Source organism: Helicoverpa zea, chromosome 3 (genome assembly GCF_022581195.2).
Source record: "Helicoverpa zea isolate HzStark_Cry1AcR chromosome 3, ilHelZeax1.1, whole genome shotgun sequence".
NCBI classification, from domain to species: domain Eukaryota; kingdom Metazoa; phylum Arthropoda; class Insecta; order Lepidoptera; family Noctuidae; genus Helicoverpa; species Helicoverpa zea.
The window spans coordinates 3,125,377-3,142,958 of NC_061454.1; the positions used below are offsets into that span (position 1 = coordinate 3,125,377).

At 35.8% G+C, this 17,582-nt stretch overlaps 1 protein-coding gene across 1 annotated transcript; it reads right to left on the reverse strand.

The window, feature by feature from the left end:
* Positions 1-2,594: 2,594 nt before the first annotated feature.
* On the reverse strand, positions 2,595-5,186 carry LOC124646260. The gene is made up of 3 exons (XM_047186376.1): positions 5,069-5,186; positions 4,705-4,842; positions 2,595-3,009 (listed from the first exon to the last, which is right to left on the reverse strand). The coding sequence occupies exons 1-3, from the start codon at positions 5,142-5,144 to the stop codon at positions 2,771-2,773; spliced, it is 453 nt and encodes a 150-aa protein (XP_047042332.1). The 5' UTR covers positions 5,145-5,186; the 3' UTR covers positions 2,595-2,770.
* Between the last annotated feature and the right edge of the window lie 12,396 nt (positions 5,187-17,582).

Consider the following 17,582-nt stretch of genomic DNA (forward strand, 5'->3'; position numbering starts at 1 on the left):
TCGCTGTCTTGAGGTCCAAATAATTTTCATACACTGTCGGTTAGCCCCATGGTAAGTTATAAATTAATTTGCATTATGGGTGCTAACACAACTGATAAACTACATAAATACATATCAGACCACGGCCAACAAGCACGCTCATCACACAAATGTCAACCGAACCGGGAATCGAACCCCGGACCTCAAGTTCGGTAGTCCGGAATTGTTTCCATTGCGCAATCGATGTCACGAAGTATTTTGTTTTCACACTCTAGTATTTTTTTTTTCATTTTATCGTCTAAAACTCACCAATTCATTCGATGTAACATCACTAGAGATACCAGGAGTTCATAACAGTGTAATGTGTAGGAATTCGGAACGACGCGTCATCCATCTGGGGAGTAAGATGAGGGCGTAAGGCCCATAGACGCTGCGTAATGGCCGGCCCCATGACGTGTCACCCTGTTATCACCTTATATCACTTCCTTAAACAGACCTTAATGATTTTGGACCAAGAAACTAGGTATGGAGAACAAGGAATGAAACTGAAAATTGAAAATAATATGTATGGAGTTGATTTAGTACTACCTATTATAAAGTTGAATTTGTCATTAAAAAATAACTTATTTTCTTTTACATTTAGCTTTTCAGTGGAAGCATAGGTAGGTCACTATGTGGAAAGTTCATATCAATACGAATAATATAAGCCCAAACACCAGGTAGTTAGTAGATACCGTTGCGGAGTTCCCTCAAGTTCCTTTCGGCTTCATCATCAGGTCAGCTCTACCTTCACTGTTGTATAGTGTTATCTATAGCTTTGGTCTTAATTGGTAATATCCGAATTGAAAAGCTCCCCGTTTTTTGGGAAGTCGGTTAATAATTGGTATGTTTATCAATGTAGAATAAATAATTGGTATATTTATCAATGTAGAATAAATGTTGTTTTATTTTTGTCACTGATATGAATAACGATGTATGTATTTACACACATACTAAGTATTTTTCTACGAAAATAACATGTGATAGTTGAATGAACACTAATTCAGCCGATTTGGGGACTCTTTGATATTTAAAATGTATTGGTTTCTTTGATATTGTAAACGAACATTTCTGATAGCTAACATTTTCGATTGCCTCCAAAAATAACTTGGAATTAGACATGAGTACATGAAATTCGTGTAAGTACTTCAGTTGCTTAACCTGCGAATATGAGTATTCGCAAGATTATAGTAAAAGAAAAAAAAAAATATTTTTAAGATCCACAGTTTAAAATATTGTAGAATAAATGAATATAGATGACTCCGGAAAAATTTAGGTATTTTATAACATTATGTCAATTTGTCGGTCATTCAGTACAAAAATGCCATTTACCGTTGAAAATTGACAGCTGTCTTTTTGCAATCCTACAATCGACCAAAAGAAATAAACGCAAGCTTAAACTTCCTGTAAATTTTCATTAAAATAAAACCCTTTCTGGTGGAACAACTATTCAACCTTCGTGAGTAAGCCCGCGCTATAGTATACTATAATGCTGAGACAGAAAGCTCACACATTCGCCTCAGTGATTCAAATAATTACTTCGCGACGACTAACAAGAGAATTGGATATGACGATGGAGATCCTTGTTAAGGTTAGCACACACTACACTGCATCGTTCCTAAATGTAACATAAACATTATAATAATATTGCCGGGAGGTTTCGTCTCTGGGCCCCTTACAACTGGTACCTTAGAACCTGTGCCCGATATCGGTGGTCACCTATTTTTTATATTTTTAAATGTTTTTTTTTATATATATATTTATATTTAATGTTTAAAGTTGCCTCAAAATGGCTTCAACGTATTGGCTTCAGCTCCACGTTCGACTTTCAAAAATTGGTCTCGTAGACACTAAAATAATAATGGTTTCCTAGCTAATTATCGGCCGAGACGGCTGTTCTCACGAAAGGAGATTATAGTATTTGCGCAGACACAGGTGCACCCTGTATTTCTTTACTGTACTTAATTAGGCGCAGGAAGATATACAGATATGGTAAACAGACAAGTTTGAACCTTCGAATAAAATAGCGAATATTTGACCTTAATTTATTAAAACGAGCGAATGCACATTCTATTCCTTCTATCAAATTATTTTTAGAGGGGTAAAAAATGCTACTAAAAATAAGATAAGTACCAAATAAAACACAAACGCCATTGGTGGTTTAATTAAGATTTACTTTGGAATGCTATTTTCTAGGTACATTTTGAAATTGACACTAATGTGGAGTGTTTGCCGACCTTAATAGTGCTATACGGGAATCAAAGACGGAGTCTCGTAACCTCCATGATGGAATACAATGGCATTTCTGAGCTTAAAGGGATTCTTACTGGAGTTTAGAATGCCAGTTAATTTGATTCGGCGGCTACAATTGCTCTACATGTAACTGAAAGTACGGTTGGCGATAAACTAAATTCTATTTTTTTCAAACTCAAACTCAAAATATTTATTTCATTTTGTCGAATAGATCTGGATTTTAATAAGCGCGTCTAGCTTTCCATTTAGAACTAATTTGACTAGTAACGTGATTATGTACAATCGTATAAAAAATGGTCAGAAAATAAAAATTGAGAAAATAATAGCTAGTAAAAATAATTTATTTATATTAAAAAACAAAAGGGTTATTATAAGCAAGGAATATACAATACATCATTACACTTAAAGTAGTTTCTATTATTTTCTCTTTAAGGCAGTTTACATTGCAATTTCGCGCACAAGCATTTATAAGCCGTCAATTTATATATGTAATACAAAATTAAAAATAATAACAATACACGGACAAAGGCAACACAGTACTAAGGAACAGAATTAAGGTCTGTGCTCTCTGTGCTACCCCCCAGTTGCACAATTCTGTGTCACAGGATCTCCAAGATATTTTGGCGCCAAAAAATTTTCGTGTTACGGACTTCTCGAAAGATGGCCCCAAAAATGTCATCATTGCTCCATCTTTATGACGTACCATACAATCTCGTATTATCATTTCATCTCCTGAATCTGTAAAAGCAATTATTTAAGTTTTATATATTATGTAATTGCAAGTTCTTTGTCATTATCTATATGGTATTTAGTTATAAGTAAATTAATTTGTTATTAAAGATACTCACTGACCCCACAGTCAAACCATTACAACGGTTTTGTGGGGCTTAGCACATAAGATGGCTACCTTTGTGATATAAGATAAATAAAAAAAAAAGCTTCGTCATCTACCGAGACTATAACCAACTACACGCCCGGGCAAAAAAAAATGGTCGCCCCGATTGCCAATACAATATTTACTGTTAAATGTTTATGGTCTCGTTTGAAAGCCTTTGTGTGTGTCGTACCTAATCACATTAAATCTATCACATATACTTTATGATATTCTATGGAGAATTGTAAAAAAAATAACCTTAGCCATTCAGTGGTTTAGCCACGGGAGTAATTTTTCAACATCATGTGTAAAGCAGAGATAAAGTTAGGAGTATCGAATGTTTTGACTAGTTGACATCTGTCAGTTTTCAAGGAGGAATATCCGTTGTGTGCAATGACTGACTCTTTATGGTGTTCCAATTCTCGGACATTTTTATTCTATTTACTTTGAAAAATGCATTTTTTATTTTTACGTTTTTATTTTCTCTTTGTGCTAATCGACGTTAACCAGTATATTAATGTATTTAATTTAATTTGGTTAGGTACAACACACCCGATATACTTTCGCGTTATAGTTCGGCCATTCAGAGAATGCGTTCCTGACACGTCGCGATTGAACTGACGACGTAACTTTGCAATGGCGTTGCAGTTACGATAAAAATATTTTTGCTGGTTGTTTACCGTTTTAACAATTGAGGAGCATTAAAACAACATTATTATATCAATAATCAATGAATGTTATAATTTTGTGCCAAACTGAGTGTCAAATAACTTGGTAAACAATATTTTTCTAAATCTATACTGCGCTATTACAAGGTTATGTCAGCGGTTTATATTTTGTAGTGCTGTGCTAAAAATAACAGGCAAGTATCGTAATCTGTTCTTATACAGTTATAATATAAAATAATACGTTTTGATTTTCTTTTTAAGAATTGGAAAATAATGGACTATAAGACTTAATTATAACTTTTATGAAAAATAAAAATAAAACTATGACCAAACCGCATTTTTATACTTAGATTAAAAATGGTAACCCCAAATGGCGTTATGGGCCGCCATTTTGTGACGCTAAAACAGTCGTCCGTTGTCGTTTCGTGCGCATAGACCACGTTTTTCAAGTGTTTTCGATCTGTTTTTATTTGATTACCCGGCTTTTGTTAGACCGAGATATCAGGATTGATTCTGTTATTGATAATAATATAATTATACATGTAGGCGAAGATGATGATGAAGACACCACCTCCTCAAGCAAATCGGAGTCTGATTAATATTCTGTTCGCACATTCAATTCAATGTACTTGTAACAAAGAATAAATAAAATAATTTTATTATATGAATATTACCTTTTTTTGGTTTCCACTTAAATAACTAAAATATAAAACAAATGATTCCGCCAATTTAAAACGAAAATAATCTTAAAATAATGCGGCGGTTCATTTTGAAGGAACGGTAACGAACTCAGTGTTATGTTGTGCCCATCACTAGTCGTGACTAACTGATAGGTGTCAGGAACGCATTCTCTGAACGGCCGAAGTATAATAATATTCAGGTAGGACTTACATTCAATTCTCACGACTTGGCATTCATGGCCCTTGCATGTTGGCACATTTGTCAAATCAGACCTGCACGTGTAATCCGACGCATTTAAAATACTGGACATGGTGTTACATGAGTAACAGTTTATTTCTTTATCACGATCTGAAGAGGAAGAACATGTAAGAAAAAATAAAGTTTAAAACAATATTTAAAAAACATTAACATTGTTTTATAAATATGTTTAAAAATTGTCAATATCTCTGTTGTGTACGTGGATTACAAGTTCACTTACCGTACAGACTGAAAAAATACGTACAGTATTGTTCTTTTTCGCTCAAATTATAAATAAAATTTTAATAGATGTAAATTGATTTTTTTTTAAACTTACCTTTTGCATCACAAATACCGACAAACACCGAAAAGACAAATACCACTTTGACCAATGTAGATTTTAAGAGCTCCATGATATATAAAGAAATAAACTGTTGGTAGTCAAAATTTCGACAGCTTATTGGGAAAAAGTGTGTCTGTACTACTATATATGTATAAAGTAAAGGAAAACCATGCCATATTATAAGTAGGAAATTAGTTAAAATAATCTAATTAGCAGTTTGTCATGATTAAAAATTGAAAAATGATTTGGGTTCTGTTGCCAGTCGTCATTGTCACACTTAGGGATTGTTCACACCAAACGTATTGTCCGCCGCTGACTGTGAGTATACTCACAGTCGGCCTCAGTGTGAACGTCGACTCAATCTGCAGTACGCGTACTCACCAAGCCGACAATAGGCTATAGCGTACGATGCGCTACATGTGTGAACAAAAGAATACGCTCGTGTAGGTTCACACTAGATGCGTACGCTGAGCGGCCGACTATTCTACACATAAAAGAGCTCAGTATTTGAAGTTGCTCGTAGTATTTTATAAACGATCTCTGAGATCACTCGTGGTTCCCATACGATAAAACTAGTGTATTTTTAAAAAAAATCGGACGTTTACTGATATTTCAATTAAATGATGCGCATTCAGATAGTTGCCATTTGCGAAGCTCTAGAGGAAGACGAAAATAATAAAAAGAAGAGATTGTGGGTACATCCCTTAAATTTGAAGAGATGTTTTCTTGGTCAATTTCATACTTTATATTTCGAATATAGACTTTATCCAAATAAGTTCAAGAAATATTTTCGTATGACAGTAAAAACATTCGATGAGTTACTATCTTTAATACGTATAAGTTTATATAAAAGGGACACTAATTATCGACGTGCTATTCAGCCAGAAGAAAGATTGACAATTACTTTAAGGTAAGAGGAAAACAACTTGTACTGTAATCAACACTTATTTATTATAATCAAATCAATCACGTTTAAACAATTGCGAAAAGAACAATGTCAGACGTCCATAGTAACTTAGGCTCAATAAAAATATTTCATGTACAGTGAAAATTCTTACAGTTTCTTGTGTAGTTTCCCGCTGATCCCCCCAAAGGATTGTTCCCCCCAAAAAATCCCCCGTGGGCAGAAAATACCCCCAAATTTGGGGGGAATCCCCCCAATCTGGCATCACTGCGCGGCGGTGCGGACGCGGCGGAGCGGCGGTGCGTACGCGGCGGAGCGGCGCTATTCGGCAACTGCGTCCGCGTAGCCAATCCGCGTCCGCCGTGCATAGTCGCGTAGTAAAATAATCGGCTACTGAGAGTCAGCTACAACAGACGACGTAACAGCGTATAGTCGGTTCGGTGTGAACGACAATTTCAATATATATGGAAAAGCAATAAACTGCGTAACGCGCGCTCACAGTCAGCGGCGGACAATACGTTTGGTGTGAACGATGCCTTACTTTCTGTATATTTCTTATAGTAATATTTTTCATTTAGTGCAAACTCGGTCAGTATCGGAAGGAGGTTCTCTATTCTAACATTTGACTGCTTAAATGACCAACTGGTTGCAAACAGCGACAGCTGCATGTAGCATGTTGGCTTGGGGTTCCATTCCCAAAACAGTCAGGCCGAATGAGAATTTGAACATACTTTAACTAATTAGCCCAGAGATGCACCACTACTGGTTTAAAGAGCATGTAAATATTGGTCCCTGAACCCCTTTTGGTAAATGCATTGGTTTTTTCTTACTGTTTTAGAAATAAACATTCTTTCATTGTATTTTCAGAATCAAGTCTTAAACTCAGCCAATCAAAGTCAAGCTATATTTTTTAAAATATAATATTGTTCTTCAAAACGCATCAGGAAATCATGTATTATGATTAATTTCAAAACAGGAAAGTGATAAATTGTTAACGATGTGTTTAATGAGCTCATTAATTGGCATTTAAGCGTATTAACTAACTGGGTACATGCATATAACTATTATTATCCTAGGAGGAATATTTACTGTAATAATTACATGTTTTTTTTTTTGGGAAAATCATTTCTATTTCACAATTCTGCGTTTCGCTTACTCTTGATTTTAAAATACTTGCACCACTTATTGTAGTTGTTATTTGACTACAAACTTCTCCAATGGTGCTGAGGAATTCTATTATGAAGCAATTCTTGCTAACCCTAGCCTTGAGGGGAGCGGGGAGTTCCCCTATTATTGAGGGAGCAAGACTGCAATCCAAATTGAAATTCCTGTGGACAAGACTCTTTGTGCTGGACAGCGTTTTGTAACGACGTCAAAGATGTACAATTAACTTCAGGTCAGTGGTAATTCGAAAGAGATACCGCGGCCCTGGTACATAAAAGGCCTACAACGGAACACGACGGTTTTTAATCAGTAAGAGTATGACACTCCCTCACCGCTGCTAACCCACAGCGGGAGGGGTCATTTGATGATTTTTGACGTCGTAAAAAAAAGGTCAGTGGAAATAGTTTTATAGGAAAATCGTACTTATTACTATTGAGTTAAGGTGCATGACAGTTACCACTGATTTGCAGTCTACCGTACTTATTACCTGTATGTAGCTGTGGGATTGTTCGAAAGAGTTAAAGCGGCCTTGGTTCATAAAGGGCATAAGAAGGAACATGGTGGGTTTTAGCCATTAAAAGTATGACACTCCCTCACCGCTGCTAACCCACAGCGGGTCATTTGATGATTTTTGACGTCGTAAAAAAAGGTCAGTGGTAATAGTTTTATAGGAAAATCGTGCTTATGACTATTGTGTTAAGGTGCATGACAGTTACCACTGATGTGCAGTCTACCGTACTTAGTACCGGTGTCTAGCTCGGGATTGTTCAAAAGAGTGTCCGCGGCCCTGGTTCATAAAGAGCTCAAGAAGGAACATGGTGGGTTTCAGTCAGTAAGAGTCTGATACTCCCTCACGCTGCTCCCAGCGGGATCATTTGATCATTTGATGATTTGATAAAAGTCGCATTTTTTTTCTTTAATTTTTAGCGACTAAATATCAGATAGCTGTTATTAGAAATGCAGGTTTGTTTTTGCTCTTAAACGTTTTTTAATTCACGTAATTCATGCATCTATTAAACTGAGTAAGTCCTTTCGTTGATATACCATACGCCGTTTTAGAGTACATAGTTGGTTTTGGGGTTCCGTAACAAACAAAAGTAAATTATGATCTGATGATGGAAACACATCCAAATCGAGAGAACTTTACAAAAAAAATATCTGTATACTCGTTGGAAGTTGATCGGATATATGCATATAATCTATCTAAACGCGTTTTTCCAGTGTTTAATATTAATTGGCTTTTATTGGGTAAACTGACCAAACAATGACTGACCAAAAAATTGACCAAATATTTCTAAGCGGAAGTTTCCTACTGATTTATCCTACTGATAATGATATTATAACTTAATTAATATTATCAATTTCTATATATACAGAGGAAAAATGCAAAAAAAATACAACAAAATAAATTCTTTACATTGATTAGACTCAGAGATACAGAACCAAATTGCAAAATTCTTTCACTCATGGAAAGCTACACTACCGGGTGACAATCCACGCCAAGCACTGATTAACTTCTTCTTCTTCTTCTTAGCGTTTATCCCGTCTTGTGACGGACTCCGCGAACCGTATCTTTTTCCACTTCGCTCTATCCTGGACATCTTCTTCGAGTTCGCAGATTTCCATGTAATTCTTAAGCACTGCTTAACCTTATGATTAATTACAGCCTTACTTATAAACGTGAATTAAATATAAGTAATACTTAAGCGCTGTTTAAGAAAATTCTTACTTATAAACGTTGCTTAAGCATGTCTTAAGTAACATTTAATCACCACTTAAGACTTTAAGTAGTGATTAGTTAAAATGTTGCTTAGAAGGTGATTAGAGATTTTATAAGTAAGGGGGTTAATGATTAGCTTATTTAACCACGAGCCCCTTAGAGATTGAAAGAGTGACAAAAAACAAAACTATGTAATTACAAAGTACTTTCACAGCTGCCATCGTAGTTCATTAGATGCAAAAGTTAATGATTTGAGTTTGATTGGCCATTAATTAACTTTGTTGCTTTAATTAATTGTCTGGTTCTTCTACAATGTTGAACGAGACAAAGTGTTCAAGCATATACATACACACACATACTCTACTTTTTTACATTGATATTGTACAAAAAGGCATTCATAATTCACTGACACTGGTTTAAATTTCACCACTCGGTCAAAAAAATCCTTTTTTTGTACACATCTTTTTATCCGAGTTCGTGGAGTAGTTACCACGGGAGGCAGGTGAAACCACTGGAGGAAGCTAGTAAATAATAATCCTCCTTACCACATACACTGCTGACTAAACAATCGGCCGACAATTGAATCAATAGTTGACAAAACATTATTGATTCCAATCAAAGGTTTTAGTCGGCATGATACCTGATCGATATTGTGAGCGTACTACCACCCATCTTTATACTGATTTATATGAACACACAAACTATGGGCCGACTAAAAGTTTGTAGTGTGCTGCACAAACTTAAAGTAAACAAAGTAATAAACTTAATTAAACAGCTAACAATGAATATAGATTCCATTTCAACTCTACAGTACTAAGGCCAATGGAAAAGGCTAGGCAGATGATTAAACTCTGCAGCACTGTATCATTCATTTCGTTGACATTCTACGAAACTTATATTGGAAATGTTGAATACGTTTCAATTTACTCTCGCTTTAGAGAGCTGAGCTCTGCAGTTAGTTTATCTTGCCATTCTTGTTATAATTGAGGAAAACTGAAATCTTTAAAATAGGTATTTCATTGGACAATTAAGTATTTTGGGAGGTTATACAATGTAACATAGTTGGTACAAGGTTAGGAAGATGGTGATTCAGACATTTTTTTAGGTTGTTTTAGGCAGAAAAGGTTGTCCTGGTAACTGGTTCGAGGAGATCTAAAAGTCAGTCATGTTAAATACTGGTACTTAGCTAAATCCAGTGAGCTGGGCACCGACCCAAAAATAGTTCTTTGGGAAAATGGTGGGCAAATAATATTGGACAAGGTTTTAAATAAAGACCCAACTTAAAACGACAATTTAGTTTTCACATAGGTATTGCTGGGTGAATTTCAGACAAAACTCATGTAGTTTAATAACAATTCTATAACAACCGTGTATTACAGAATTCAAAAGAGTCGAATGTCTGCGCGATGTTCCGCGGATCGCTGTCAGAAGTTATTTCCCACAGATCTAGATAGTTCTAGATTTGGCTACGAGATACAGAAGTAGAAGAGAGAGTGTCTGTAAGGACTTGAATTTCGATGTACGCATTCAACTAATCAAAAAAATCTTAAAATTCTTTGTCAAAGTCCTGTTTTCAGCGATAACATATACATTAGTTTTTATAAAACAACTGTTTACTTTAGCTACAGCCAATGATCTCAGGCCACCAACGGGCGATTTATTTCACAATTAATTCGGTTTGTTTCTTACCAATTTCCATTCATTCCTGGTTACAGCCAAATCTACAGCTTCTAAAGTCTGTGTTGCTAACTCTGTCTAAGTAGGCGCCGACCGAGGATAAAGTTCTGAAAGAGAAAATTACCAGCAACTTGACGCTGAAAGTAATTCAGTACGATACAGGTATAACGTTTACAAGTTAAAAGTTCTACATGAAACATCTTTTTAATGTACGTTCTAAATGATTCTAAAGTATATCTGAAATTGGCGGCAAACTTCTTGATATTTTTTAATATTTTACTCGCAAACAAATATTGTTTCTTTAAATAATTACAACTAATGTATTGGGTAATTTAGGGTTCTGTAAATCTGGAAAACACTACCTACGTATAAGAGGGTGAAAGTATGCGTTCAGTTCTTCTTAAAAAATCATAGATCAATAACAAATTCCAACAAATCTCTTATATGTATTAATTTAGGTGATCTTCACACTGCCCCGCATCACGCTGCATATTGCGTGTCGACGCACCTACGCGCGTTCCTGCGGGAGTCCAGATCTGCATCATCGTGCGGGTTTTTTGCGCAGTCACGCGCGTAGGTGCGTTTAGTAGATTCACGCACGGCGACTCTCATCGAGATCCATTTTCAAATATACTCGTCACGCCCATTCAAAATCACGCGCGGCACTGCGGGATTCGGTGTGCCATACCTTGCGTCTTGCCCCGCACCTACGCGCGGGGGTGCATGTTTCTCCGCGTGTATGCGCGTGATCCGCATGAACGCGCGTGGATGCATTTTCAGTGTGTTGGACTGTGCGTGTTTTCCATACAAACGGAGATATTTACAAGCAACGGAAGAAAACGCATCCACGCGCTACGCTGCATCATGCGGGGCAGTGTGAGAAACGCCTTAGGATTATATAAATCGGAAAAGCACTACATACACACAGTATACTATACTATATCTAAAAAAAAAGTTAATAAACTCTTTTCAAGGAATAAAAATAAAGGAAACAAATATTCAAGATAAATACGGAACAGCTTACAGACCATACTCTTATCTTTCAAAGTCTACTTTCAGGAGCCTTTAAGCTCTAAACATCATTTGACCTAACAAAAGCTAGCAACGGCACATAATCCCCGGAGCATACAATTTCTATACAACGTTATAGCTATGCTTTAAAAATGGTCATTTCGATACACTACAGAGCCCGATAAAAGTGTAGCTAATATACCCATTTAATGGAACTTTTTAAAACCTGAATACCTTGAGTAAGCTACTTATAATTTTTATCTATAGAGATACCTTGGAAACATATAGAAATAATAGCGTACATTGGTATTGGGAATTGTATTTTTAATACTACTTTTTTGGGATAATTGAACTAACTGCTAATATGCCAGTGACTCGATTTTCTTCAAGCTATGTATGATAAGGAAGTTTCGGATTCGTATTGTCAAAAATTGATTCGTATTCCTTTGTACTTTAAGGGACCGAGGGTCTAAATCTGCTACTAAAATTAGATTGAAGTGGTCTACTATCACTGGAATCATAATTATTGATTACATAGGTTTTCTTTTCCACTAAACTATAAAAGCTATTTTTTTCAGATTTTTTAACAGGAGCTTATCAATAGAAAATCAGAGGTAGCTAGTGTTTTTGACCAAATAAACCTTTAGAACAAAATATTTTCGTGGCACTTGCATTGAAAATAATGGGACATCATTTCAGACCGTTCCGTGAAAGGCAGAGGTACGGAACTAACCGGAAATATGTCTCCGAAAACGAGGGCGATTTGTGATTGTGACGGTTTTGGGGTTCCTTAGTGAAACTATTGAACCCTTACATGTAGGTTAACCCTTACATACGGGTTTGCCTATGTCTGTGTTATAATATATCTGTCGGTGTTATATATCTTAAGTCACTTTTTTATCGAAATGGTGCTATTTAGTAGTTTTGTACCAAATAGTCATTGGGGTTTTTTTTTATTTTGTCAATAAAGGTGATTTCACGTATGAAGACATTCTAAATGAAGATAAAGAGAAAATACATAAGCTTTTAATTCTTTTTAAATTGTTTGTCAGTCTTGTAAATGCTACAAATACAGAACTACTGAACCCTGCCCTCCCAAACGCCAAACTTGGCCGGTTTTTTATGAAACATTTCCACCACTATGTCATTCCCTACGACGATTGCAAGCGTTTTGCCGATTTGTCTACAAAACCGAGCGATTATATTGATTGAATCGAATGCAGTTAAGTGAGGCCGTATTTTATAACATGGACCATTTTGGGGTATCGAGAGTTGCTGTTAAGATTTGTTTTTATGAATTGCATGAAACCTACTGCCAATAAAATATGATATCACTTTTTCCTCTTAAATATACATTGTAGTGAAACTTCAAAATATTACGTATGACTGAGAAATACAGCTTGATTTTTTTTCAATTTGGAAGAATGAAGATAACGTGGAGAATATAAGGTATAAAACAAACCTTTTTTTTTCAACATTATAAAACGTTAAAATTGTCTCTAACACAAATGAAATCATACACGTTAATTGCTGTTTGCGTTTGTTTTCAAAAACCCACAGAGTTAGCAAACAACGCGAATCGACAAAACAATATTTGTTAACTTAATTAATTTTCGTTTTTACTAATCAAGCTCGTTTTTATTAGATTAAAAAAATACAGTTTAAAAGCATATATGACACAACACATTATATGACAGTCTATTTAATAAAGAGGAAATATTTTTTCGAAACTATTGTACAGATTTGGAAAAGTCGCCCTATTTTGGACTATCCTCAAGTTACATAGGTTAATATTTTGTATTGGTAGGTAGTTAAAAGCAAATCAATCATTGATGTTATTCATCTCACCACACACAAATCGAATATTTCCTAACATAGAACCACTTGTTCCAACAAAATCTCTAAACTTGCGAACTGACCACCTAATTCTTCTTACAAAGAATTGGTTCAAAGATAAGCAGTAAAAGGAATCGAACTGCGGATCTATGTTCGAGAAAGTCTCACTGAAGCTTTAGAACTTGATAGATAAGGCTTTGCCGAAGTAACAAGAGTTATGTTTGCAGGTAACTACTGGCCAATGTCCGTGGTAGGTATTTACGTGTTTCAGGTGGGTATGATTTTAGGTTGATATATTTTATAGATAAATATATATTTTGAAACTAAACATAATGATTATAGTGCATCGAAAACCTCATCGTTGCCCGCTGGCGTACCCATAAGGCTGGCCGCATTGCCACGTTGGATAGCAATGCTTAATTAACTTAATACTTTATTTGTTCAGTTTTAGGTAAGTAAATAATATATAACAATAGTTTTAGATCTGGAAATAATATGTAAGTACCTGTAGGTATATAATAAAAAAATTACACTTTCCTCACCCGTTGTGTGGAGCTTACCTTATCGTCATCTTACTGCGGGAGACAGGTCTCTTCTTACACAGAGAAGTGATGATCGTTAAATCTAGTAATCATGTTAAAAGGTAGAAAAAAATATATTAATTTTTCAGGCTTCCCTCATGTTGAGGCATTTTCACTAGTATTACATCATCATCATCTCAGCCATAGGACGTCCACTGCTGAACATAGGTCTCCCCCTTAGATCTCCACAGATACCTGTTGGATGCTACCTGCATCCAGCGTCTAGTATTACTTACCTCACCATAATTTTTTAATGCCGTTTTTATCGTTTCACTGCAGGACACAGGCCTCTTCTCATACAGAGAAGGAACGAGCGATAAATCAAGTAAAGGTATCCAGAATTAAAATATAACTTGAAATAATTTTTTACAGCTTCAATAACATTTTCTAGGCATATTCAAGAATTCTGACAACGGATTTTCATAAACATTTTATAAAAACGGTATGATTTATAGTTTTCAATAGCTATCGTGTATAAAAAACCTTGAAAATTCAAGGTCAAACATGTTGTAGAACCTTCAATTTTATGACTGCAATCTGATATAAATTCCTATAGGTTTATGTAGGTCTGTTACGGTACCATATCGTGATCTACCCTGCTTTCAGACTTTGAATTTCTTACAGCCTATACCTACAAACCTACAAAGGAAAATAGTGCTTTGTCCTTGAATAGATAAGTACATAGTTTACTTTTAGTTAGTATTTAGTAAGTAATTATTCATTATTTAGTAAGTCATTCTTCATATCGTGTGACCCTTTTTGACTTTAAAAAGTTTTTTAAAAGCCTTAGTAAGAACTGCAAAGTGATAGTTTCAGAGTTTTCTCAAATCCAACAGATAATCTATAGAATTTTATCAACATCTATAGATGGCGTACTCGTTACTGACTTTTCTTCCCCTGTTTACATAGCAGGAGGGTTCAATTTGATTACTATTATCCTCCCATAATAATATAAGTAAACCAATGTGAGTGTATGTCGCAGTCAACTGGTTAAAGTAGCCGTTCAATCAATCAACCCTTTTACTGTACAACACTATTCAATCGCTTGTCTATTAGAGCTGACTGTTTGATTGAAAAGCTATTTTAACCAACCAGTTGTCTGCGACATAATAACCTTATATACATAAATATTTTCTACCAATATATAAGTGTATTTCACCAACAAAAACCGAGATCAGAAGCTAGTTACAGCCAACGAGAACATCAAAGGAGGAGTATTTCCCACATATAAGTAAGTTTCTTCATCTCAGGTCCGACACCTACGCAATGTTTCACACAAATGACCTCATGAAGCTTTAGTACATAAGTATGTAGTATGTAGGCTTAGTAGTAGGTACATAAGTATGTACAGAGAAACATTACCGGCAAATGGTACAAGTCGGCCGAAATGTTAAGATCTTGATTCTTTTACGCGAACAGTGAAGAGAAAATACCTAGGTAGGTACCTATCGAACGTTCGTTGGTGTTTTTAAAAATGACTTAACTACCTTGGAATGTTTCTAATGCCTGGCAATTGTAAGCTAAAGTATACCCATCAAAATAGCAGTAGGTAAGTACGTGGCAAAAATGCTCTTTATCACCAACAGTAGATAAAGTTAAGAAACCATTTCAAAGTCTGCATATATCTAATACCTACATGCGACATGTTGCCTAGTCGTCGGTGTACTTCTAACATTTTAATTTTTCTATCAGCATTATTTCACAAAACTTCCACAATGCCGAATTTTGTCAAAACCTTTTTATGATTGATTACCTTCACACAGGTAATCAGCGAACAGCATGACCAACCTTCTGTCACTTCAGCTAACACCAAGTAAAAACACCATGTGAATCAAATTCATCCTCGTTTCATGATGTCCACTGCCGGATAAAGTTCTCGCGTAAAAAACCCACAGCCTTACCTAGCAATTTCCCAACACCACCTCACACAGTTAAAGGTAACATTTACAGCAAACCGTAGTAATAAATACAGAACAGCCCTTATCTTAACGACATCGCGTTTGTATTAACCATTCGTTGAGTATGTGATTTACGAAATGAATGACTACTATAGTTCGGCCATTCAGAGAATGCGTTCCTGACACGTCGCGATTGAACTGACGACGTAACTTTGCAATGGCGTTGCAGTTACGATAAAAATATTTTTGCTGGTTGTTTACCGTTTTAACAATTGAGGAGCATTAAAACAACATTATTATATCAATAATCAATGAATGTAGTTACGTCGTCAGTTCAATCGCGACGTGTCAGGAACGCATTCTCTGAATGGCCGAACTATACATATAAAAGTGGGTGCTTGCAGTTTAATGGAGCTATTTTTGGTTTTCGGGAAATGGTTAGCTTTTAGTTGTTTTAAGTAGGTATGAACAAATCGTCGTCTACCAACCCCTGGGTGAAGTTGATTTCATCGTCATGAAATGTCGATGTTGAATTTACCCTTTAAAAATTAAAGGACAATGCCAGGGTGTGGGCTCAAAGTTTGCCCAGCAGTGGGAGTAGTTTCAGCTGGTTCCATAGTGCACTCTGAACACGAAATCCAAATATTTTTGAAATCGGTCCCAGAGGTCCCGAGAAAAACCGGTTCAAATGTTCTCCATAGATAGTCACTTAACAAAGCCTGAGCCATTTGCCCAGTAGTTGGAATGGTTAGAATAGGTTCTTTACTTCACTGTTATCACGAAATCCAAATATTTTGGAAATCGGTCCCAGAAGTCCCGAGAAAAACTGGTTCTAATGTCAAACTTGAACAGTCAATTAATAAAGCCCAAGCCATTTGCCCAGTAGTGGGAATTATTAAAATAGGTTCCATAGTGCACTCTGAACACGAAATCCAAATATTTTTGAAGTCGGTCCCAGAGGTCCCGAGAAAAACCGGTTCAAATGTTCTCCATAGATAGTCACTTAACAAAGCCTGAGCCATTTGCCCAGTAGTGAAAGTGGTCGAAATAGGTTCTTTGCTGCACTGTTAACACGAAATCCAAATATTTTGGAAATCGGTCCCAGAGGTCCCGAGAAAAACCGGTTCAAATGTTAAACTTGAACAGTCACTTTATAAAGCCCAAGCCATTTGCCCAGTAGTGGGAATGGTTAGAATAGGTTCTTTACTTCACTGTTGTCACGAAATCCAAATATTTTGGAAATCGGTCCCAGAGGTCCCGAGAAAAACCGGTTCAAATGTTAAACTTGAACAGTTACTTTATAAAGCCCAAGCCATTTGCCCAGTAGTGGGAATGGTTAGAATAGGTTCTTTACTTCACTCTTAAGACGGAATCCAAATATTTTTGAAATCGGTCCCAGAGGTTCCGAGAAAACCCGGTTCTAATGTCCAACTTGAACAGTCAGTTTATGAAGCCCAAGCCATTTGCCCAGTAGTGGGAATGGTTAAAATAGGTTTTTTACTTCACTCTTAAGACGGAATCCAAATATTTTTGAAATCGGTCCCAGAGGTCCCGAGAAAAACCAGTTCTAATGTTAGCCAGCCATTGTTAGCAAGCCATTTTAAGCAGCCACAAACCTAACAACCTCTTTTCTTGAAATAACATTCAGATAGATAGTGGTTTTACTGTTAACAGGATAAAAAAAAAACAGAAATAGACGTTTAAAGGTAATTGTTGT

Excerpts from the sequence above, each read along its gene's own strand:
- LOC124646260 (XM_047186376.1), bottom strand. The coding sequence starts at position 5,144 with ATGGAGCTCTTAAAATCTACATTGGTCAAAGTGGTATTTGTCTTTTCG. Across the intron at positions 4,843-5,068 it reads CGGTATTTGTGATGCAAAAG|ATCGTGATAAAGAAATAAAC; the intron begins GTAAGTTTAAAA and ends CTTCCTCTTCAG. Across the intron at positions 3,010-4,704 it reads CCAAGTCGTGAGAATTGAAT|ATTCAGGAGATGAAATGATA; the intron begins GTAAGTCCTACC and ends TTGCTTTTACAG.